At 46.1% G+C, this 25,111-nt stretch overlaps 1 protein-coding gene across 1 annotated transcript; it reads right to left on the reverse strand.

Annotated features, from left to right (window-relative positions):
- Window positions 1–21,863: 21,863 nt before the first annotated feature.
- On the reverse strand, window positions 21,864–24,860 carry LOC143774203 (uncharacterized). Its single transcript, XM_077261579.1, has 3 exons — window positions 24,026–24,860; window positions 23,261–23,400; window positions 21,864–22,642 (listed from the first exon to the last, which is right to left on the reverse strand). The coding sequence occupies exons 1-3, from the start codon at window positions 24,706–24,708 to the stop codon at window positions 22,191–22,193; spliced, it is 1,275 nt and encodes a 424-aa protein (XP_077117694.1). The 5' UTR covers window positions 24,709–24,860; the 3' UTR covers window positions 21,864–22,190.
- Between the last annotated feature and the right edge of the window lie 251 nt (window positions 24,861–25,111).

Consider the following 25,111-nt stretch of genomic DNA (forward strand, 5'->3'; position numbering starts at 1 on the left):
GGAGCTTGACTCTCCTGTTAATTTTGGTGCTTTTGAGAGCACCAGTCAGCATGCATGGATTGTCTGCAATGCACTGTAATGCCGCAGCCATCTTTGTTCTATAAGTGACCTGGTGCCTCCCTGCTTGCCGCATTCTGCTCCGGACTCAGCTAGTGTAGGGAGAGCTGCTGCTGAGATAGGGGCAGATTCTTTCTTTTATTAGTTAGTGTGGGTCTACTAGTGTTCATTACACAAATCCTGATAAACCACGAGTCCTTTTTAGGGCTAATTCGCGGGGTACATAGATTGCAGCGCTAGGTAGGCAGGGGAGTCTATGTACACATATCCACATAAGTGTAAGGTCGTCAGGCACTGTATGTGATACAGAGATCTCACTGCATAGCTCAAAAAGCTCCATTCCTGTCTGCTGCTTTGTATTTTATATATACGTAGCTGCAGGTCTCTGTGGCAATTTTTTTTTTTCGCAGCTTATACCTGCTGATTTTATTAGAAAGCTATCCATAGCCCCCTTTTTTCTACATTTATTTGCTTGGTCATGCTGCAGACAGGTCATTGCAATACAAGAGCGTGGAAATCTAACAATTAGTGTTGAGCGATACCTTCCGATATGCAAAGGTATCGGTATCGGATTGGATCGGCCGATACCGGCAAAATATCAGATCTCGCCGATACCGATACCCGATACCAATGCATATCAATGGGACACAAAATATCGGAATGGTGCCCAGGGTCTGAAGGAGAGGAAACTCTCCTTCAGGCCCTGGGATCCATATTCATGTATAAAATAAAGAATAAAAATAAAAAATATTGATATACTCACCCCTCCGACGGCCCCGGCTCTCACCGGTCCAAGCGTCTGCCTCCGTTCCTAATAATGCAGGGTGAAGGACCTTCGATGACGTCGTGACTTGTGATTGGTCGCATGACCGCTCATGTGACCGCTCACGCGACCAATCACAAGCCGCGAGGTCATCGAAGGTCCTTCACTCCCTGCATTCTTAGGAACGGAGGCACCGCTAAGAGCCAGGGTCCGCCGGAGGGGTGAGTATATCAATATTTTTTATTTTTATTATTTATTTTTTACATGAATATGGATCCCAGGGTCTGAAGGAGAGTCTCCTCTCCTCCACACCCTGGGAACCATACGCACCGCACACTTCCGATTCCGATTTCCGATATCGCAAAAATATTGGAACTCGGTATCGGAATTCCGATACAGCAAATATCGGCCGATACCCGATATTTGCAGAATCGGAATGCTCAACACTACTAACAATTTTTTTTTTTTTTGTCCCAGGCATCAGATATGAGTGCGCAGATAAATCTGGCCTTTTTTTGGTACTGTATTATTTTTTGGAGTGTCTTACAACATTTTTGGACACCATTTTGCTGACCCCAAAATCTGCAGCTGGCCCAAAAATATTTAGCTACAGTTGTTATATTTACACTGTGTGTAGAATTATTAGGCAAGTTGTATTTTAGAGGATTATTTTTTATTATTGATCAACAACTATGTTGTCAATCAAACCAAAAGACTCATACATATCAAAGCTTAATATTTTTGGAAGTTGGAGTGGGTTTTTTAGGATTTGGCTATCTTAGGAGGATATCTGTTTGTGCAGGTAACTATTACTGTGCAGAATTATTAGGCAATGTAATAAAAATCAAATATATTCCCATCTCGTTTATTTTCACCAGGTAAACCAATATAACTGCACAAAATTTAGAAATAAACATTTTTGACATGCAAAAACAAAACCCCCCAAAATTAGTGACCAATATAGCCACCTTTCTTATGATGACACTCAGCAGCCTTTCATCCATAGATTCTGTCAGTTGCTTGATCTGTTTACGACCTACATTGCGTGCAGCAGCCACCACAGCCTCCCAGACACTGTTCCGAGAGGTGGACTGTTTTCCCTCCCTGTAGATCTCACAGGTTCTCTATGGGGTTCAGATCAGGTGAACAAGGGGGCCATGTCATTATTGTTTCTTCTTTGAGACCTTTACTGGCCAGCCACGCTGTGTAGTAGTTGGAGGCATGTGATGGAGCATTGTCCTGCATGAAAATCATGTTTTTATTGAACGATACCGACTTCTTCCTGTACCACTGCTTGAAGAAGTTGTCTTCCAGAAACTGGCAGTAGGTCTGGGAGTTGAGCTTCACTCCATCCTCAACCCGAAAAGGTACCACAAGTTCATATTTGATAATGCCAGCCCATACCAGTACCCCACCTCCACCTGGCGTCTGAGTCGGAGTGGAGCTCTCTGCCCTTTACTGATCCAGCCTCTGGCCCATCAAGAGTCACTCTCATTTCATCAGTCCATAAAACCTTTAAAAAGTCAGTCTTAAGATATTTCTTGGCCCAGTCTTGACGTTTTATCTTATGCGTCTTGTTCAAAGGTGGTCATTTTTCACCCTTCCTTACCTTGGCCATGTCCCTGAGTATCGCACACCTTGTACTTTTTGTTACTCCAGTAACCTTGCAGCTTTGACATATGGCAAAACTGGTGGCAAATGGCATCTTGGCAGCTTCACGCTTGATTTTCCTCCATTTATAGGCAGTTATTTTGCACCTTTTTTGCCCAACACGCTTCTTGCGACCCTGTTGGCTATTTGCCATGAAACGCTTGATTGTTCGGTGATCACGCTTCAAAAGTTTGGCAATTTCAAGACTGTTGCATCCCTCTGCAAGACATCTCACAATTTTGAACTATTCTGAGCCCGTCAAATCTCTCTTCTGACCCATTTTACCAAAGGAAAAGAGGTTGCCTAATAATTACGCACACCTTATATAGGGTTTTGATGTCATTAGACAACACCCCTCCTCATTACAGAGATGCACATCTCCTGATTTACTTAATTGTTAGTTGGCTCTCAAGCCTGAACAGCTTGGAGTAGGACAACATGTATAAAAAGTATCATGTGATCAAAATACAGCTTGCCTTATAATTCTGCACACAGTGTATCACTGTGATTTGTACGCCACACGCATCACATATCATTGCGCTAAATATCTTACAATTTTAGTACTCCAATTTTTCTTTTTTGGGTCATAGCCAACTTATTGACACAATTTTGGTGGGCCCCAAAAAATCAAGGCCACATATTGATCAGTCTGTTATCTCCGTCAGACGCCTGCACTATGTATTAGAGGTGGACTTCCCGCCTCTGCACAGGGGAATCTCAGGCCATCTCCACTGCGGTCTCCCATTCTTCTTCTGCCACAGTGAAGCCTGCTCAGCAGAGACATCGGTCCCAGCGTCTCGCCCAGTCTGACTCTGTACAAAGAGTTACTGCTGCTTTTCCTGCTTCTGCCATGGAAGTCAGTGCTGGGAAGCGGCGAGCAGACGCTTCTGGGACTAAGTCCTGCTTTTCTCGTTCTGAGCATGCCCAGAGTAAGATCTCTCAGTGGAGATCAAGGGTCACATGATCAGGTACTGCGGCTAAGGCCATTGGTCCTTCAGGAAGGTCCTGTAGGTGCTCACGCTCTGTGGCAGCCTCTCATTGGTCCTTCTAGGAAGGTCCTGTATGTGCTGCAACTATTTAAGGCTTGCATGGCCGCATGGCCATGCGCTAGTATTGTTCTATTTTATGTGCTTTGCGCCAGCATGGTCATGTGAGTTTGTATTCAGGGACCCAGCTGAAATAAGCCCCTAGAATGCTGGCACCTCCGGCGAGGAGTTTGTGTGCATGCATGACCACTGACTGCTCTCAGTTGAGTAGTTAGCCTGTGCCACTGTGACGTTAACAGGGCGCAGTGCTTTGAGTTTCGGCTATTCTGTGAAGTAACAGGGTTAGCTCATACCGCCATATAGTTCTGCCGTTTGCTAGCAGCAGGTTCTCCTGCACGGTGGACCATGGGCTGCGAAAGCATCAATTATAATAAAACCTCTATATTTACTCGGTGTGTTCCGCTAGCCCTAACACTATGTGTGGTCTCCAACTTCAGGCCTACATTGCATATTTTAGGTCTGCTAGCCGTGTTCTACTCATTATTTTGTGGTTTATTTATTTATTTTTTTTAAAGGCGCCATATTTAAACAGTCTGTTATCTCTTTCAGATGCCCGGTGTATATGTGGTGTCAAAATCCTCACTTTGCAGGCATACACTACATTGTTTTGTCTGCTAGCCTTGTTCTACTCTTTATTTTTGGTTGAAAAAAATTATTTTTTTAAAAACGCCACATATTTAAACAGTCTGTTATCTCTGTCAGATGCCTAATGTATATGTGGTGTCAAAATCCTCGCTTTCCAGGCATACATTGTATTTTTTTCTCTGCTAGCCTTGGTCTACTCAGTATTTAGTGGTTTAAAATTTTTTTTAAAAAATCCACATATTTAAAAAGTCTGTTATCTCCGTCAGACACCTGGTGTATCTGTGATGTTAAAATCCACGCTTTGCAGGCATACATTTTATTTTTTGTCTGCTAACCTTGGTTTACTCAGTATTAAGTGGTTTATATTTTTTTAAGAAGCCACATATCTAAACAGTCTGTTATCTCCGTCAGACACCCAGTGTATCTGTGGTCTCCAAATACTTGCTTTTCAGGCATACTTATCACACATAATGTTTCTTAAAATTGATCCATTTGTATTGAACTTTTAAAATATTTCAGTAGTCCATTTAAAATGGGCAAGGAATGAGGCAAGGGATGGGGAAGTGGATGTGATGCTAATTGTGCATGCAGAGGACGAGGCCGTGGCCAAGCTGAAAGTGGGCAACATCAAATAACATTTTTTCACTCGACCTTCCTGTACCAGTTTCTAGGGGACCGCAGCACACCACTATTCAAGCAAGAGCAGTGTGAAACAGTTGTTGGTTGGATAGCAGAAAATTCTTCCAGTCACTTAGCCACCACCACCATGTCTTCCACACGGTCAAGTCAGAGCAGCCGTGAGTGTGGACAGCATATTGCTCACCCTGATCCTCCTTCTTCCCACCATACCAAGTGCCCTGAGACAACTTATCCCACACTTGGTCACTACGAAAAGCTGTTCAGTTTTCCCATTAAAGATTCTGGACTCCCGGCCGGTCAACCTGAAGTGGGACCAGATTAAATCTCATGCAGTTATTCACAAAGATTTGAACAGCCAGTCATGAGAAGGCAATTGTGGGAAAGTGCCACAAGAGGTGAATGGTGATGAGACACAATTGCCAGAAAGTCAGGAGTTGGAGCAGGGTGTAGATGTGGAAGACATGGTATTGGATGACATAGTAACTGACCCAACCTGGTAAGAGGACATACTGAGCAAGGACAGCAGCACACATAGGGAAGGAGGCATAGCACACTAACAGGCAGGAAGAAGCAGTGTGGTGGCCGCAGACAGAAGGCATGCATCTATTTCCCGTAACACCAACATGATGGAAGTTGCCATTCCAACTGTTTGATCTTCCCAAGTCTGGTTATTTTTTAAAGATTCTGCCCATAACCCCAAACAGGCCATTTGCAGTACCTGCCATGCCCACATCAGAAGGGGTAGCAAAACTATCAGCCTGACCACTACCAGCATGATCAGGCACATGGCAGCAAAGCACCCGACTTTGTGGGCTGAACCCCAGGTTCCAGGAACACTGTCTGCAGGTGACACCATTGCTTCTTCCATTGTTTTGCATAGAAGCCAATCCCCAGTCCACGGTGTATGCAAAAATGCCTCCTGCCCTGCACCTGTTGTTGCTACAGTCAACCAGCACCATCGTCAAGCCCGTCCACATCCTTGTCCCAGAGCAGCCTTCAGTTGTCTGTAACCCAGTCATTGGAACGCAAGTAGAAATACACAGCCAATGCCCCAGAGGCCACAGTACTACATTATCGCAATTTTCCTCTGTTTGCACTCGAAATGCTGTTTTTTAGGCTCATTGAGATGGAAGCTTTCCACAACCTGATGGTGGCGGCCATTGAAAGGTAATTGGTCCCCAGTCACTGCTATTTCTCCTGGTGTGCCATACCGGCATTACACCAGCATGTGTCTCACAACATTACACGTGCTCTCAACAATGCTGTTACTGGGAAAATCCACCTAACCACAGACATGTAGACAAGTGCTCATGGGCAGAGACAGTACATCTCACTAACGGCACACTGGGTTAACATAGTGAAATACAGACCCAGTTGGACCTTGGGATGGAGCACATCCTCCCCATACCGAGGATTGCAGGCCCTAAGTCAATCAGGGTTGCCCCGACAGTCTACAGCTCCTGCAACAACTCCTCCTCTTCAGCCTCTATCTATGAAGAGCACATCAGTCAGAAGCTGGAAGCAGTGCAGCACTGCTTCAGCCACGCATCAACAGGCTGTGCTGATGCTAATCTACTTAGGTGACAAACCGCACAATGCTGAAAAGTTGTTGACAGCGCTGAAAGAGCAGTCAGATATTTGGATGACACCGCTGAACTTACTGCCTGGCATGTTCTTGTGTGACAATGGTCGTAACCTTCTGGTGGCTCTAAGGCAAGGTGAGCTCACACATATACCTTGCCTGGCCCATGTGCTTAACCTCATCGCTCAACATTTTTTTAAAAGCTACCCAGAACTGCCAGATATGCTAGTGAAAGTATGCTGCCTTTCTGCCCATTTTGGAAAGTCAGCTACAGCTTCAGCTGCCTTTGCCGTGATTCAGTTGTTTGCAACTTCTGGCTCAGTGACTGGTGTGTGATGTCCCCACACGTTGGAACTCTACAATGCATATGTTGGAAAGGATTTATGAGCAGAAGAGGGCAGTTGTTGACTACCAGCATCAACAAGGCCATCATTATTCAGTTCAGACTCCACATAAGACCTCAGGAGTGGACATGGATGTCAGACATACTTACTATCCTCAAAAACTTTTAGGATTGTACCAAGATGGTGAGCTGCAATTATGCCATAATTAGCATTTCCATATCACTTATCTGCATTCTGTAAAACCTCTCTTCTCACAGTTAAAGAGGATGCACTGCAGGCAGAGCATAAGGACATGGATAAAGGAATCATACTGGGTGATTACACTCAGCCCAGATCAAACAAGATCACAGCATTCCAGTGGCATAGGGAAGCATCGAGCAGGGAGGAGGCTCCCTCCTTGCTTCCCTGACACCCTCAGTACAACAGGATGTGATTGCGTTGTTCCGAGGGTCTCCTCCTGTCTCCTCCCTGCAGGCCCCCGGATCCAAGATGGCCACGTGGTCCTTCCGGGTCCTCCATTGAGGTGGCTTGCCGACAGGAGTCCTGCACTGCCTGTCAGATCGCTAATCTGACACAGTGCTCTGCAAAGTGTCAGATCAGCGATCTGACACTATATAATGATGTCCCACCCTGGGACAATGTAAAAAAGTATAAATAAATATTACACTGTGTAAAAATATTTAAAACAAAAAATCTTAAATAAAGAAACAAAAATGAATATTGTTCCAATAAATACATTTTTTATGTAAATAAAAAAACAATAAAAGTACACATGTTTAGTATCACCACATCTTTAGCAACCCGACCTATAAAACTTTCCCACTAGTTAACCCCTTCAATGAACACCGTGAAAAAAAAATCAAGGCAAAAAAAAATGTTTTATCATCATACCGCTGAACAAAAGTGAAATAACACGCAATCAAAAAGACAGATAAAAACAAGCATAGCACCACTGAAAACGTCATCTTGTTCTGCAAAAAATGAGCAACCACACAGCAATATCAGCAACAACACAAAAAAGTTATAGCCCTCAGAATACAGCAATACAAAAATAATAATTTTTATATAAAATAGTTTTTTGTCACGATCCCAGTGCAGGGTTTTACCTGCACACCTGTGGCTTATTATTGGGAAGCTCCAATCTCTGTCAGTTATACTATTGCTATTGGCTCAATGTGTTGAACCCTGTATGGTTGTGCCTTGTGCCTGTTATCTAGCTTGCTTGTATGGTTCTGACTCAGTTCTGTTTCTGTTTAATTTTTCCACTACTTTTCGACCAGGGTCCAAAAATGTAAAAGCGGATGCCCTGTCCAGAAGTTTTGACCCGGTGTCTCCCCCCGAACCGCCGTCCTCCATTCTTCGCCCGGTGGTGGTAGTAGCGGGGATCTACTCAGAGTTGGAAAAAGAAATTTTGAGGGCTCAGTTCCTAGCTCTGGCGGCTAGACCAGGGGATAAATTGTTTGTTCCAGATTTATTGCGGCCTAGAATTTCATGGGTCTAGGCTGAGTGCTCATCTCGGTATCACGGCCACTAGAGAGGCAGTAGCCAGGGTGTTTTGGTGGCCTTCACTTGGTTCTGATGTTAAGAGATTCATTTCTGCTTGTGGTGTTTGTTCCCATTCCAAAAGCTCGCATAGCGGCCGGCTGGGGAATTCATACCTTTATCTGTTCCTGATAGGCCATGGACTTATCTCTCCATGGACTTTATTACCGGTCTTCCACCTTCCAGGGGAAATACCGCAATCTGGGTGGTGGTTTAGAGGTTTTCCAAACAGGCCCATTTCATTCCCTTGGCAGCATTACCCTCAGCAGAAACGTTGTCAAGGTTGTTTGTGCTGCATGTGGTCCGTTTGCATAGGGTACCCCTGAATGTTGTGTCTGACAGAGGGGTGCAGTTTGTGACCAAATTTTGGAGGGCACTCTGTAAGAAATTGGTCATCTCACTCTCCTTCTCTCCTTCTCGTCGGTGTATCACCCGGAAAGCAATGGTCAGATGGAACGCACCAATCAATCCCTGGAACATATTCTCAGGTGTCTGCCATCCACCAAACAGGAGGATTGATGTGATGCGTTACCGTTGGTGGAATTTGTTTTTAACAACCGGGTGAGTCAATCCACCAACATGTCCCCATTTCTGATCAATTATGGGTTTTATCCCCATTTTGGGGAGTTTTCTCGGTTGGATTCCGGCTGTCCAGGTGTGGAGGGATCTGTTCAAAAATATCTGGGCTGAAGTCCAGCATAATATCTCTCGGGCCCAGGGGAGCTATAAATATTTTGTGGACAGGAAGAAAGCCCTGGGACACATGTTTTAGGTGGGGGAGAAAGTTTGGCTTTCCACACGTAACATCAACTTGAAGGTACCATCAGCTAAATTGGGACCGAGGTTCATCGGTCCGTACGAGATTGTGGAGATAGTCAATCCAGTGGCATATAGGTTGCGTATTCCTGCATCCTTAAAAATATCTAATGTGTTCCATAAATCCTTGTTGAAACCCATGGGAACTGTCAAGGAGGACTCGGAGTCTGTTGTTCCTACAGTGTTAGTGGAGGGTTACTGGGAGTATGAGGTCGGACATATTGTGGACCCTCGGCGAGTGCACCGTTCCTTGCAGTACCTGGTCCACTGGAAGGGATATGGACCGGAAGATCGTTCATGGGTTTCTGCTCACTCGGTTCATGCGGATCGCCTGGTTCAGGCTTTCCATGCCAGGTACCCAGGGAAGCCTGGGGGTCCAGAGGCCCATCGTTGAGAGGGGGGTACTGTCATGATCCCAGTGCAGGGTTTTACCTGCACACCTGGGGCTTATTATTGTCCTCTCTTTGGTTAGGGGAGCTTCTTACAGCCCTGGGAAGCCCAGTCTCTGTCAGTTATACTTTTGCTATTTGCTCAGTGTGTTGACCCCTGAATGCTTGTGACTTGTGCCTGTTATCTAGCTTGTTTGTATGGTTCTGACTCAGTTCTGTTCTGTTCCCCGGTGTGATTTTGCCTTTTTGATTCTGTACTGTGTATCTGCTTCTCCGGTTTTCTGACTCTTGCCACATCCCTGACTATTCTTGATTACCCTGCTCCTTGTGTACCACATTACCTCTCTCATTTACTGACCTTGGCTTGTCTTGGATTGCATCTCCCTCTGTTGCCCCATCCTTTCCTTAGTGTCCGGTTACTCCCTTTCTCTTCTCCTCTGCCCTGTAGTGTCCTGCATACTCCATCTACAGGAAGCTAAACCCTGCCCCTTGCCAGGTCTTGTCAGTACACTCACCATCAGGCGTTCGCTCACTCCAGCTCTGCTGTATTGGTGTTTTCTTGCCCAGTTCTCGGGCGCTGTGAGTAAAGCTGTCACAGGCTGTCTGAGGCCCCGGGTTCTCACTGTCAAGGCAGCATAAACCACTGGGAAGTGCCACCTGGTGGTTTCTTCTGATACTTTGCCTTGATATTTTTATTGTATAAAAGCACAAAAACATAAAAAATGACATAAATGAGGTATCGCTGTAATCGTACTAACCCGAAGAGTAAAACTGACTTATCAATTTTACCAAAAGCGTAACGGTTAGTGTTGAGCGATACCGTCCGATACTTGAAAGTATCGGTATCGGAAAGTATCGGCCGATACCGGCAAAGTATCGGATCTAATCCGATACCGATACCCGATACCAATACAAGTCAATGGGACTCAAGTATCGGACGGTATCCCTGATGGTTCCCAGGGTCTGAAGGAGAGGAAACTCTCCTTCAGGCCCTGGGATCCATATTAATGTGTAAAAGAAAGAATTAAAATAAAAAATATTGCTATACTCACCTTTCCGACGCAGCCTGGACCTCACCGAGGGAACCGGCAGCGTTCTTTGCTTAAAATGCGCGCGTTTACTTCCTTCCGTGACGTCATGGCTTGTGATTGGTCGCGTGCCACCCATGTGGCCGCGACGCTACCAATCACAGCAAGCCGTGACGTAATTTTCAGGTCCTGAATGCCTAATTCTAGGCATTCAGGATTTTAAAATTACGTTCCGGCTTGTGATTGGTCGCGTCGCGGTCACATGGGCGACGCGACCAATCACAAGCCGTGACGTCACGGGAGGCAGGAAATGCGCGCATTTTAAAATTACATCACGGCTTGTGATTGGTTGCGTGCCGCCCATGTGACCGCGATGCAACCAATCACAAGCCGTGACGTCACGGGAGGCTGGACACGCGCGCATTTTAAAATGCGCGCGTGTCCAGCCTCCCGGCTTGTGATTGGTTGACCGCGACGCAACCAATCACAAGCCGGGACGTCACGGGAGGCTGGACACGCGCGCATTTTAAAATGCGCGCGTGTCCAGCCTCCCGGCTTGTGATTGGTTGACCGCGATGCAACCAATCACAAGCCGGGACGTCACGGGAGGCTGGACACGCGCGCATTTTAAAATGCGCGCGTGTCCAGCCTCCCGTGACGTCACGGCTTGTGATTGGTTGCGTCGCCCATGTGACTGCGACGCAACCAATCACAAAGCCGGGACGTAATTTTAAAATCCTTAAGGACCTGAAATTACGTCACGGCTTGCTGTGATTGGTTGCGTCGCCCATGTGACTGCGACGCAACCAATCACAAAGCCGGAGCGTAATTTTAAAATACTGAATGACCTGAAATTACGTCACGGCTTGCTGTGATTGGTTGCGTCGCCGCCACATGGGCGGCACGCGACCAATCACAAGCCGGGACTTCACGTAAGGAAGTAAACGTGCAAATTTTAAACAAAAAACGCTGCCGCTTCCCTCGGTAAGGTCCAGGCTGCGTCGGAGAGGTGAGTATAGCAATATTTTTTATTTTAATTCTCTCTTTTACACATTTTTACATTAATGTTGTTTCGATACCGATACCCGATACCACAAAAGTATCGGATCTCGGTATCGGAATTCCGATACCCGCAAGTATCGGCCGATACCCGATACTTGCGGTATCGGAATGCTCAACACTAATAGTGAGCACTTTAAACCCTCAGGTGCTTCACAAATTGATCCGTAAAAATGAAAAAGTACTTTTTTTTCACAAAAAAATTATTTTAGCCTCAATTTTTTAATTTTCACATAAGCAACAGGATAAAATGGATCCTAAAATTTGTTGGGCAATTTCTCCTGAGTACACTGATACCTCACATGTGGGGGTAAACCACTGTTTGGGCACATGCTAATGCTCGGAAGGGAAGGAGCGCCATTTGACTTTTTGAATGAAAAATTATCTCCATCGTTAGCGGACACCATGTCGCGTTTGGAGAGCCCCTGTGTGCCTAAACATTGGAGCTCCCCCACAAGTGACCCCATTTTGGAAACTAGACCCCCCAAGAAACTTATCTAGATGCATAGTGAGCATTTTAAACCAACAAGTGCTTCACAGAAGTTTATAACACAGAGCCGTGAAAATAAAAAATAATTTTTCTTTCCTCAAAAATGATTTTTAGCCCAGAATGTTTTATTTTCCCAAGGGTAACAGGAGAAATTGGACCCCAAATGTTGTTGTCCAGTTTGTCCTGAGTACGATGATACCCCATATGTAGACCTCCCAAGGAACTAATCTAGATGTGTGGTGAGCACTTTGAACCCCCAAGTGCTTCACAGAAGTTTATAACGCAGAGCCATGAAAATAAAAAATAATTTTTCTTTTCTCAAAAATTTTTTTTAGCCCTGAATTTTTTATTTTCCCAAGGGTAACAGGGGAAATTTGACTGCAATTGTTGTTGTCCAGTTTCTCCTGAGTACGCTGATACCCCATATGTGGGGGTAAACCACTGTTTGGGCACACGTCGGGGTTCGGAAGGGAAGTAGTGACGTTTTAAAATGCAGACTTTGATGGAATGCTCTGCGGGCGTCACGTTGCGTTTGCAGAGCCCCTGATGTGCCTAAACAGTATAAACCCCCCACAAGTCACCCCATTTTGGAAACTAGACCCCCAAAGGAACTTATCTAGATGTGTGGTGAGCACTTTGAACCCCTAAGTGCTTCACAGAAGTTTATAACGCAGAGCCGTGAAAATAATAAATACATTTTCTTTCCTCAAAAAATTTATTTTAGCCCTGAATTTTTTATTTTCCCAAGGGTAACAGGAGAAATTTGACCCCAATAGTTGTTGTCCAGTTTCTCCTGAGTACGGTGATACCCCATATGTGGGGGTAAACCACTGTTAGGGCACATGCCGGAGCTCGGAAGTGAAGTAGTGACGTTTTGAAATGCAGACTTTGATGGAATGCTCTGCGGGCATCACGTTGCGTTTGCAGAGCCCCTGATGTGCCTAAACAGTATAAACCCCCCACAAGTGACCCCATTTTGGAAACTAGACCCCGAAAGGAACTTATCTAGATGTGTGGTGAGCACTTTGAACCCCCAAGTGCTTCACAGAAGTTTATAACGCAGAGCCATGAAAATAATAAATACGTTTTCTTTCCTCAAAAATAATTTTTTAGCCCAGAATTTTTTATTTTCCCAAGGGTATCAGGAGAAATTTGACCCCAAGAGTTGTTGTCCAGTTTCTCCTGAGTATGCTGATACCCCATACGTGGGGGTAAACCACTGTTTGGGCACATGCCGGGGCTTGGAAGTGAAGTAGTGATGTTTTGAAATGCAGACTTTGATGGAATGCTCTGCGGGCGTCACGTTGCGTTTGCAGAGCCCCTGATGTGCCTAAACAGTAGAAACCCCCCACAAGTGACCCCATTTTGGAAACTAGACCCCCAAGGGAACTTATCTAGATGTGTGGTGAGCACTTTGAACCCCCAAGTGTTTCACAGAAGTTTATAACGCAGAGCCGAGAAAATGAAAAATCATTTTTCTTTCCTCAAAAATAATTTTTTAGCCCGCAATTTTTTATTTTCCCAAGGGTTACAGGAGAAATTGGACCCCAAAAGTTGTTGATCAGTTTCTCCTGAGTACGCTGGTACCCCATGTGTGGGGGTAAACCACTGTTTGGGCACACGTCGGGGCTCGGAAGGGAGAGAGCACCATTTGACTTTTTCAACGCAAGATTGGCTGGAATCAATGGTGGCACCGTGGCGCGTTTGGAGACCCCCTGATGTGCCTAAAAAGTGGAAACCCCTCAATTCTAACTCCAACACTAACCCCAACACACCCCTAACTCTAATCCCAACCATAACCACAACCCTAACCCCAACACACCCCTAACCCTAGTCTTACCCCTAATTCCAACCCTAACCCTAAGGCTATGTGCTCACCTTGCGGATTTGTGTGGATTTTTCCGAACAGTTTTTGAAAAATCTGCAGGTAAAATGCACTGCGCTTTACCTGCGGATTTACCGCGGATTTCCAGTGTTTTTTGTGTGGATTTCACTTGCGGATTCTTATTATGGAGCAGGTGTAAAACGCTGTGGAATCCGCACAAAGAATTGACATGCTGCGGAAAATACAACGCAGCTTTTCTGCGCTGTATTTTCCACACCATGGGCACAGCGGATTTGGTTTTCCATAGGTTTACGTGGTACTGTAAACGTGATGGAAAACTGATACCAATCCCCTGCGGATCCGCAGCCAAATCCGCACCGTGTGCACATAGCCTAATTCTAACCCTAATTCCAACTCTAACCCTAATTGCAACCCTAATTCTAACCCTAATTCTAACCCTAACCCTAATTCTAACCCTAGCCCTAAGTGCAACCCTAGCCCTAAGTGCAACCCTAGCCCTAAGTGCAACCCTAGCCCTAAGTGCATCCCTAGCCCTAAGTGCAACCCTAAGTGCAACCCTAGCCCTAAGTGCAACCCTAAGTGCAACCCTAGCCCTAAGTGCAACCCTAGCCCTAAGTGCAACCCTAAGTGCAACCCTAACCCTAAGTGCAACCCTAAGTGCAACCCTAACCCTAAGTGCAACCCTAGCCCTAAGTGCAACCCTAAGTGCAACCCTAACCCTAAGTGCAACCCTAAGTGCAACACTAAGTGCAACCCTAACCCTAAGTGCAACCCTAACCCTAAGTGCAACCCTAAGTGCAACCCTAACCCTAAGTGCAACCCTAAGTGCAACCCTAAGTGCAACCCTAGCCCTAAGTGCAACCCTAAGTGCAACCTTAAGTGCAACCCTAACCCTAAGTGCAACCCTAAGTGCAACCCTAAGTGCAACCCTACCCCTAACCCTACCCCTAACCCTAACCCTACCCCTAACCCTAATGGAAAAACAAAAATAATTATATTTTCTGTATTTTATTATTGTCCCTACCTATGGGGGTGATAAAGGGGGGGATTTATTTACTATTTTTTTTATTTTGATCGCTGTGATAGAACTTATCACAGCGACCAAAATGTGCAGGAACGAATCTGCCGGCTGGCAGATTCGGCGGACGCACTGCGCATGCGCCCACCATTTTCCAAGATAGCGGCGCCCATGAAGAAGACGGCCGGACACTGGGAGGGACATCGGAGCTAGGTAAGTATGGGGGGTGGGATCGGAACACGGGGGGGGGATCGGAGGACCTGGGGAGCGGACAGGAGGACCGGGGGAGCCGACAGGAGGGAGGAGGGGAGCGGACAGGAGATCGGGGCAAAAAGGACGACTGGGGAGGCGATCGGTGGGGTGGGGTGGGGGCAGATCGGGGTCTCCAGCCATGGCAGATGCTATTGCAGCATCGGCCATGGCTGGATTGTAATATTTCACCATTTTCATAGGTGAAATATTACAAATCGCTCTGATTGGCTGTTTCACTTTCAACAGCCAATCAGAGCGATCGTAGCCACGGGGGGGTGAAGCCACCCCCCCTGGGCTGAAATACCACTCCCCCTGTCCCTGCAGATAGGGCGAAATAGGAGTTAACCCTTTCACCCGATCTGCAGGGACGCGATCATTCTGTGACACAGCATATGCTTCACAGGTCGGATTGGCACCGACTTTCATGACGCATGCGCTGTGTCACAGGTCGGGAAGGGGTTAAACAGACTCGTAAATGGGTAATCTCAAGTTATTAAGTTGTTCGTGATCTCATTTGCTTCTCACTCTGTGTATTAGCATCCCTTGTCATCTGTTACATTCTGTGAGCTATTTTCCTCTGTTGTCTGCCTCCCAACCCTTGTGCTTGTGCTCTGTCGTTTGCTTGTCATCCACCCCTTGTGCCTGTGGTCTAGTGTTCTCTGTTATCTGTCTGTCACTCCTTGTGTCCATCTTTCTTGTGATCCAGCACCTTTGCCTGTGTTCTACTGTCTTTTCCTATTAGCCTGTTACTTCCGGCTTGTTTGCTGTGCTGTTTACATACTGTTGCGTCCTCTAGTCCTGGCGGCTGTTCCTCCTCCGCTGTGTAATGTTCCTCCCAGTCAGAAGCAGAAATCTGAGTTGTCCCGGTTGCTGCTACAGCTGGTGACTTCTCTGGAGGGAGCTGTGAAGAAGATCGCGCTGAGCCAGGATTGGGGAGTGTTCTGTCGTCCCCCTCACCTCCAAGGACTGCAGAAGAGGGTCACATGACTCACTCACAGCACTCTAATTGGAGGACTGCCCTCACTTTCTCCATCTTAATTCCCTCTGATCAAGTTTGTATTGTGCAAATTACTTGTGATACATGCATAGTGCAAAAGCAAGGAAAATAAAAGATCCCTTGGTGAATGGGGCCCTAGGAAAATACCTAGTTTTCCTACCTTAAAGCCAGCCCTGAATACAACCATTTGTCAGCAGATCATTACTGATGTTCTCTTTATCTGCTTTTTACTATGGCTGATCAGTGTGCATACTGTCTGTAACTAGTGATGAGAGAGTACTTTCACCACTATTGGTTACTCGCACACAATTCAAAAGTCAACATACAGATAACAGTCTATTCTTCTAGGTTTGCTAAAAATAGTCATCTAGTTAATTAACAATGCTGTGCCTCCACATCATGCATCTCCAATGACTTTTGCACCCCAGTGTTATGAACTATACCTTTTGGCTCCCTCTTGTGGTCACTAGCGGTATGGCTCTTGGATTCTCTTTCCCCAGGTTGGTAGTCACCTGGTTCGTTAAGACTCTGGGTGTTTCTATTTAAACTTCCTGGAGTCTTAGTCCATTGCCTGGCATCAATGTAATCAGTCCTTGTCTGGTTGCTCTTGTCTACTGGTCCTGATTTTTGCAACATAAGCTAAGTCCTGCTTTCTTGTTTTCTTTGTTATTTGTATTATTCTGTTTTTTGTGCAGCTTGTTCATAATGTGATTCCTGATTTTGCTGGAAGCTCTAAGGGGGCTGATATTCTCCCCCCATACCGTTAGTCGGTACGGGGGTTCTTGGATATTCAGCGTGGATATTTTTGTAGGGTTTTTCGCTGACCACATAAGTCCGCTTTCTATATTTCTGCTATTATTTAGTGGGCCTCTCTTTGCTGAATCTAGTTCATACTTACGTTTGTCCTTTCCTCTTACCTCACCGTTATTATTTGTTGGGGGCCTGTATCTACTTTGGGGTAACTTTCTCTGGAGGCAAGTGAGGTCTGTATTTTCTCTGAAAGGGTTAGTTAGATCTCCGGCTGGCGCGAGACGTCTAGAACCAACGTAGGTACGTTCCCCGGCTGCTATTAGTTGTGGGCTAGGATCAGGTATGTGGTCAGCTCAGTTACCACCTCCCTAAGAGCTAGTTTTTATGTTTGCAGACTTTGCTGAAGACCCTGAGATCCTCTGCCATTAGGATCACAACACCCCAGTAGCAGATTGGGAAGACTAGGCGATGGTGTTGTTTTTCATATTGATGAGAAAATACATTCAACACTATTCGTTATTCGCATGAATAGTACGCTATTTTGGCTATTTGTTACTCTGTGAGTAATTAGCTATTCGCCTCGGTATATTCGAGTGACCCGCCCAGAATGTTTGGAACTTTAGTTACAGCCAATGAATATGTTAGGCTTGCTTACCATCTTTGCTGTGGAATGACTGTGATTGTCTGGCCCTACAGCATTTTAGTTTATGTTTACTCCGTACTGGTGTCATTTTGTACATATTACAGCCGGAAACAACGTAGTGTGAGCTTAGGGAGACTGAATGCAGCATATAGGGAGAGTTTGTGATTACAGAAAGCTCAATTAAGAGCTACTAAGAGTGAAGATTAGTTCTCTTTTAGGTAGAGTCAGCGTAGGGAGAGATTTAATAAAAGGGAGTAGGAAATGCAGGCACGTGGGTCTTATAATTGCAAGAACATGCTGTAGATCTCTGCTACTTTGCATTGTGTTGTATAATGTAGAAACAGACTGTAAGATTTGGGAGAGAGGCAGGGTTTCATATTTTGTACCATAATACAGAATAGTAAACAGCTATTTTTAGAGCCAAATAACATTACTCACTACCAGCATATACTAAACAAATATTTTTGGAGCTACATAATATTCCTGTGTATAGCTAACATTTTTTTTTTCAGCTAATTAATAGTCCTCAGTAGGGTTGAGCGAAACGGGTCGGCAATTTTCAGAAGTCGCCGACTTTTGGCAAAGTCGGGTTTCATGAAACCCGACCCGACCCCTGTGTGGGGTCGGCCATGAAGTCGGCGATCTTCTGAATCTGGAATCGGAATTCCGATACCGATTCCCGATATGTTTAAGATATCGGGAATTGGTATCAGAATTCAAATTTAAGTGTAAAATAAAGAATTAAAATAAAAAATATCGCTATACTTACCCTCTGACGGGCCCTGGTACTAACCGGGAACCTTCATTCCTTAGAATCAGCCTTCCAGGACCTTGCGGTGACGTCGCGGTGACGTCGCGGCTTGTGATTGGTCGCGCGGCCGCCCATGTGACCGCTGCGCGACCAATCACAAGCCGCGACGTCACCGTGACGTCACCGTAGGTCCTGGAAGGGCTGATTCTTAGAAAGGAAGGCTGCCGGAACGAAGCCGAGGGTGAGTATATTCCTATTAGGTATATACTCACCCTCGGACACGCCCTGCTTCTTTCCGGCAGCCTTCCTTCCTAAGAATCAGCCCTTCCAGGACCTTCGGTGACGTCGCGGTGACGTCGCGGCTTGTGATTGGTCGCGCGGCCGCCCATGTGACCGCTCGCGCGACCAATCCCAAGCCGCGACGTCACCGTGACGTCACCGTAGGTCCTGGAATGACTGATTCTTAGGAAGGAAGGCTGCCGGAATGAAGCCGAGGGTGAGTATATTCCTATTAGGTATATACTCACCCTCGGACACGCCCTGCTTCTTTCCGACAGCCTTCCTTCCTAAGAATCAGCCCTTCCAGGACCTTCGGTCACGTCACGGTGACGTCGCGGCTTGTGATTGGTCACGCAGCGGTCACATGGGCGGCCGCGCGACCAATCACAAGCCGCGACGTCACCGCGACATCACCGCTAGGTCCTGGAAGGCTGATTCTAAGGAAGGAAGGTTCCCGGTTAGTACCAGGGCCCATCAGAGGGTAAGCATAGCGATATTTTTTATTTTAATTCTTTATTTTACACTTAAATATGGATCCCAGGGCCTGAAGGAGAGTTTCCGCTCCTTCAGACCCTGGAAACCATTGGAAACCCAATGCACTGCATTGGGTTTCGAGTTTCGGCCGACCCCGACTTTTTAATAGGATCGGCCGATTTCACTCGACCCGACTTTTGAAAAAGTCGGGTTTCGTGAAACCTGACCCAATCTTATAAAAGTAAAGGTCGCTCAACCCTAGTCCTCAGTGCCAGCATATACTAAACATATTTTTTTAAAGCTAATTGATAAATAATGTTTCTCATCTATTGCTGAAATAGCTTATATTTATCTATTACTTATGCAACTGGTGAAAAGCCTGCAGAGATATGCAAATGTCATTATTTAGCGTTAATTTCTCTGAGTCTGCTGTTGCCGTGTGTAATAAAGGTGATATGAAAAAAAAAAATCTATTGGTTAAATAAGTAGAATATATTTATCTAGCAGTTGTGCAGCTTGCGCAAAACCTGCAGAGATACGCAAAATCACTATTTACCAGTAATTTCCCTGGGTCTGCTCTTGTCATGTATCATAAAGGTGATGAAAAAACAAAATAATTTTCTATTGGTTAAATAAACAGAGCCTTGTTATCTAAACATGTGGTCAAAAGTGTTGGTACCCCTCATTTAATGATAGAAAAACCCACAATGGTCACAGAAATAACTTGAATCTGACAAAAGTAAGAATAAATAAAAGTTCTATGACAATGAACAAATTAAAGTCAGACATTGCTGTTCAACCATGCATCCACAAAATTAAAAAAAATGTAAACTCATGAAATAGGCCTGGACAAAAATGATTGTACCCTTGAAAATAATGTAACAAAAGGGACATGCTAAATCAAGGTACGTTCACTAACTAACATAACAGGTGTCTATAATCTTGGAATCAGTGAGTGGACCTGTGTGTAGGGCTACAGATACTCAATGTTCTGTTTGGTGACCATGAGCTCGATTCTATAAAGTTCGAAAATGGGAAACTCGCCTGTTTTTAGCGTTAAAATGTAATTCTCGCTCTGAAAACAATGTAGGTGCGATCCTATACAGTCATTCTCGATTTTGCCGAGTTTTTGCGAAAAAAACTCGCAAGTGCGAGTGCAAACTCGCAAAAAAACTCGCATGCGAGAAAAACTCACAATGGCTATGCGAATTCGAGAAATTCTAGTGCGATCCTATAACCAAACTCCCCTCTCTCTGGCGAGCAAATCTCGACAGTTATGTGGGAGAAAATTACAGTTGGTTGTTTGTGGAGAGAACTAGTTACCTCAGGAGCATCATGGAGCCTTTTCTAGCTGTTTGTGTGGATTTTGAGCGCATTCTGGCTGAAAATGCCAGAACACGGCCGGTACCCCGACCCAGAATATATCGGGATAGGTTGGACATCGCTAATTTATCGGAGAGGAGCATATATGAGCTGACCCGACTCAACCGCAGTGCCCTCACCTACCTATATGGCCTTCTCCAACAGGACCTGGAGCCAATCACCGCTCGTAATCATGCCTTACCTGGGATGCTTAAGATGGTGGCAAGCATTCAGTTTTTGGCCAATGGGTCGTTCCAGCGGCTGGGAGCATTGTGCATGGGCATGTCACAGCCGGCAATGTGTCGGGCATTGGACGACTTTCTGAAGGGGATGCGACGCATTCTGCCCACAGTTGTGTACTTCCCCACATCTGAGCAAGAGGTTAGCCACATGAAAACTAAGTGGTATAAAATCGCACAAATGCCCAATGTCCTCGGGGCAATAGACTGTACGCACGTCAATTTTATTCCACCAGTGGAGGAGGAACACATCTACCGTAACAGGAAGATGGGCCATTCGATGAACATTCAAATGGTCGCTGGGCCTGATCTGCAGATCATGAGCCTAGTGGCAGGGTTCCCAGGATCCTGTCACGACAGCCACATTCTGCGGAACTCTGGCCTATATACCAAGTTTGAGGATGGCAATCTCCCTGAAGGATGGCTGCTTGGTAAGTTATTCATGTGGTGTTCTCCGATTGTGCTAAACAATGTTGCTAACAACCTGATATGTTTCTAGGTGATTCTGGTTATCCCTGCTTACCGTGGCTGATGACGCCAATGCTGCGTGAGGACACGGCAGCGCAAACCACATATAACAGGGCCCACAAGAAGACCAGAGCAGTGGTGGAACGGGCTTTTGGACTACTAAAAATACGGTTCCGGTGCCTTGATAAGTCCGGTGGCTATTTACAATACAGACCTCCCAAGGTAGTTGACATTGTAGGAGCCTGTGTGGTGCTGCACAATCTGGCAATTAAGCACAGGGTTCAGGACTACATTGCTGAGGAAGAGGGCATGGTGGAGAACATCCATGCCTTGCAGTATGATGGACCAGCCAATGACCAGGGAAATTCTGTAAGAGCACAACTGATCAATCGGTTCTTTGCTTATTAAGTATCTTTTTTTTGTATAAAAACGGCCCCAAAAATTAATTCTTATGCCTTGTTTATCCCTGAGCAAAGTATCCGATCACATTGGCCAATGGTGATCCACTTCTAAACATGTACATGTGTCAGTTAAAGATAAATAACAGTGTTAATGCTCTGCACATCAGAATTACAGCCCACCTTCCAAACGTTTATGTGCTGCAGCAGTGTTTTTTTTTTTTGTTTTTTCAAAAATAAGCAACTGCAGTTGAAAAAAAAAAGTGTAATGTCTGTTTAACAACTTCCTAGTGTTTAATCTTGGTCAGCAATTTAGGAACAATGTGGATGTCAGATGTGTGGACAGAGTTACTGCCCACACTATTTGCACGTTACCATTTGTAATTTGAAGTATGACCAGGGGTGCACCGGGCCATGCTGCTGCCTGAGTTGGGGATTAGAAAGACCAGACCATTACAGGATTTAATATGGACCTCACAGAGATACTTTAATGTTTTAAGGCATAACTACCCCAAGTTGAGGTTCACAACATTGTGAAATGGCATTTTGTGCGCAAACAATTACTTGAAAAAAATGCATGTTTTAAACACAAAACAGAGACATGCATGAATCATAACACAAACAATTAAACAAGACGTCCAAGACACCAAAAGCACAGTATGCAGCAGCAGTTAACATAATTATCTTTAGAAAAAAGTAGGGGTAACCAGTTCCAAGCTGCACTTACTGCTGGCCAGAACGGCTTGCTTGATCGGCCAAAAAAAGGCCAATCAAACTGTTCAAGGTTCCAAAATGCTCGTTCAATTGGGTTAGCTGCAGGTTCGTAGCGATCTGTTGTTGCCGGATACCGTTAAGCTGCCGCTGCAACATTTTGCGGTGCTGCTGTTGCATCCTGTAGAAACGACAGCTCGACTGCATTTGCAAACTAGGTGGGGGGCCAGCACTACGGTCAGCTCGGTTTCTGCCAACCGCACCCCTACGTGTGTTACTTACAGGGGTGGATGTGGTGGGTGCAGCAATAGGTTCTTCATTCAGACGCTGCACCTCACATTGGTCCCCATCTATGAACTCCACGGGCAGAATAATTTCCCGTTCGTCCTGCTGGGACGACAGTTCTGGTGGAATGTCCAACTCTGAAGGCGTGTTACTGTCCTGTACATGTTCCTGCACCGGACCTATGCAAAAAAAACGACAACGGTTAAAAAGAATGCTGTCATCCAGCACCAGCAGCATACAGGGCAGTAGAGGCAGCGTCTGTGGCAGTGCCCCAACTTTCTCGCCCTGCCGCCATGGCTGCAAGCACAGAGACCACTTTCCCGCCGCCAGAGTATGCGCTGGGCGGCGCCTCTGCCAGTGGGTTCCTCTAACGTAATACAATGACATCTGAGTAGAGGGACAGCCTAGGAGGTATTCCCCCACCCAGGCCCTCCCTCTAGTCTGTCGTGCGCATGGTACGCCACGGGAAAACACTTGTGATGTTGCCAAGCGGCGTAGACTCGCTCACCAGGTAAGTGGTGCATTGTCTGCTGTGCTTGCATCTGCTGCGGACTTGAGAATATTTGCAAGTGCCTCTACTGCAGGGGCAGGTTATGGGTGTCAAGGTTGCGCCCATGTGGAACGAACAGTCCACTGTGTGAAAGGAGAGCTAAAGTGGCCAAGCGCCATGGTAAAAAAGCCATACTCTGGCCGAGTAGCAGCCTGTCTTACATCATCAGAAATGTATCATGTTCCTGCATATGGATAACTGCAATGGCATAATTGATTAAAAGGATGATCAGTGGGGCACAGCATACCTGCAACTGCAACATCAGGACCATCGGTGTCTATGGTGTGCGGAAGACCAATCAAGGTCGCCGGATTTATTAGGCCCTCAATGAGCTTCTCTGCGTCGGTCAAAAGCAACCGCCGAGGGCAACCTCCACCAGTGCCGGTGCTGTAATGCAAAGGTAAGAATATAGAACAGCATGTACGCTCGCATTTAGAACGTGGAGCAGCCAGCACCAGTTATGACAGTTGGTGACAGATATATCTGCACGTGTGTGTGTGTGCCATGGTCGCAGGCAGGGCTGCCATTAGGAATTATGGGGCCCATGACAGCCTCTAAGCCTGGGCTTCCCCCCCCGGAAAAAAAATTGGACACCTTCCTTTTCCTTGCCACTGGCATCTGCAAGGCACGGTGCACCCCTGCAGCCAGCATTTTTAGTGCAACAACTGTGGTAGCGTAAAAATTTAGAAAAATGAATAACCAAACAGCAGGAAGGAATAACCATGATCATTGCAGCGGAAGATCCACCCAAAAATCCAAAATAAAAAACCCACCCCTGCCGCAGGGTATCCCCTTTTGGGATGCCCCACGGCCCTAAGCCCCCGGGGCCTATGCTCCAAGTGCAGCATCCCCTGGTGACGTCACCTCACAGGAGTCTATGGACGTTCTGCGTCCATATACTCCTGCACAATGACCCCTTAAGGGGATGCCCCGCAGCTGGGGGAGGGGAACCGAGTATTTGGTTTGTTGGCCGGAACATCCGCATTAAGCAACTGAAGTGAACTTTGCTCACCTGTACTTCCGTAGATCTGAGACCTTTTTACGGACCTGTGTTTTTAGATCTTGGTATCTCTTTTTACATTTCGCAACACTCCTTCTTTGCCTCCCAACGGAATTTACGGCATCGACAACATCACCCCAGAGGTTTGCTTTCACGGACATTTCAGTCCGGTTTGACAGCCTTCCCATTAATTTATCGAAATGCTCCGTAATTTTTTGTGCCAAAACAAGATTCTCGATCTGAGAAAAACGGGTGTATTTTTGAATAGAACCACTTCGCTCTTCAGCTGAACGAACCTCCATGCTTTCCTCTGGGGAATTGGAACCTAGCTCCTCAGACTGATGGCTTGCAGGTGATGAGTGGCTCAAAGGAGTGGAAGCGCAGGATTCTGGCCTCATGACAGGTCTGTCAGTATGCAGTGTTTGATCTCCAGCAGCCTGCACTTCACCACTGGCCTGACTAGAGGAATGCTGTACCCTGCTGGTGCTTGCCCTGCTTGTGGAGGGCCTAGGACTGTGGCTCCGTGAGCTTGAGTTGCTAGGCAAACTGACATGTGACTCCTGTCTCCTGCTACTTCCACTGTGTCTTATATGCCTGGAGATACTACGGCGGCGTGAACTGCCGTGCCCATGCTGAGTCTGTCTCCCTGCAGCATGTGAGCGCTCTCTGTGTGTATTATGTCTGTGGGAAGACATGCCAAAAGGTGACTGATTGCTGCAGCTAATACACAGGCAACAGCTGCGGGCAGGAGCACTATAAACCTAACCTCACTCCCCTATCTCTCTCCTATCACTCCTACCTATCTCTATCTCTATCTCCTACCTATCTCTCTCTCTCTCCTATCAAACCAGATGTGTGATGCGCATGCACAAGTGTAAAGCTGTTCCCGCAGGGGCGCACTTCCTGTCCACACACGAGACTCCAGCAGCTTCCTGCACAGAAAAATACGCAAGTTTGTGACGTAAATCCGCATCGGAACTCGCAAACTCGCATGAAAAGCACCGATTTCCGCAAGCGAGTTTCAAAATCTCGCAACGACTTCCGCAACCATTCGAACAAGGGAATTAAACTCGCAAGCTTCTAAGAATCACGCGAGCA

Source organism: Ranitomeya variabilis, chromosome 5, assembly GCF_051348905.1.
Source record: "Ranitomeya variabilis isolate aRanVar5 chromosome 5, aRanVar5.hap1, whole genome shotgun sequence".
NCBI classification, from domain to species: domain Eukaryota; kingdom Metazoa; phylum Chordata; class Amphibia; order Anura; family Dendrobatidae; genus Ranitomeya; species Ranitomeya variabilis.

Bases quoted from the DNA above. Each gene is read 5' to 3' on its own strand.
- LOC143774203 (XM_077261579.1), bottom strand. From the start codon at position 24,708: ATGTCTTCCCACAGACATAATACACACAGAGAGCGCTCACATGCTGCA. The intron at 23,401-24,025 runs GTGAGCAAAGTT...TTTGCATTACAG, and splicing joins TCAGATCTACGGAAGTACAG to CACCGGCACTGGTGGAGGTT. The intron at 22,643-23,260 runs GTATGCTGTGCC...TTTTTTGCATAG, and splicing joins TCCTGATGTTGCAGTTGCAG to GTCCGGTGCAGGAACATGTA.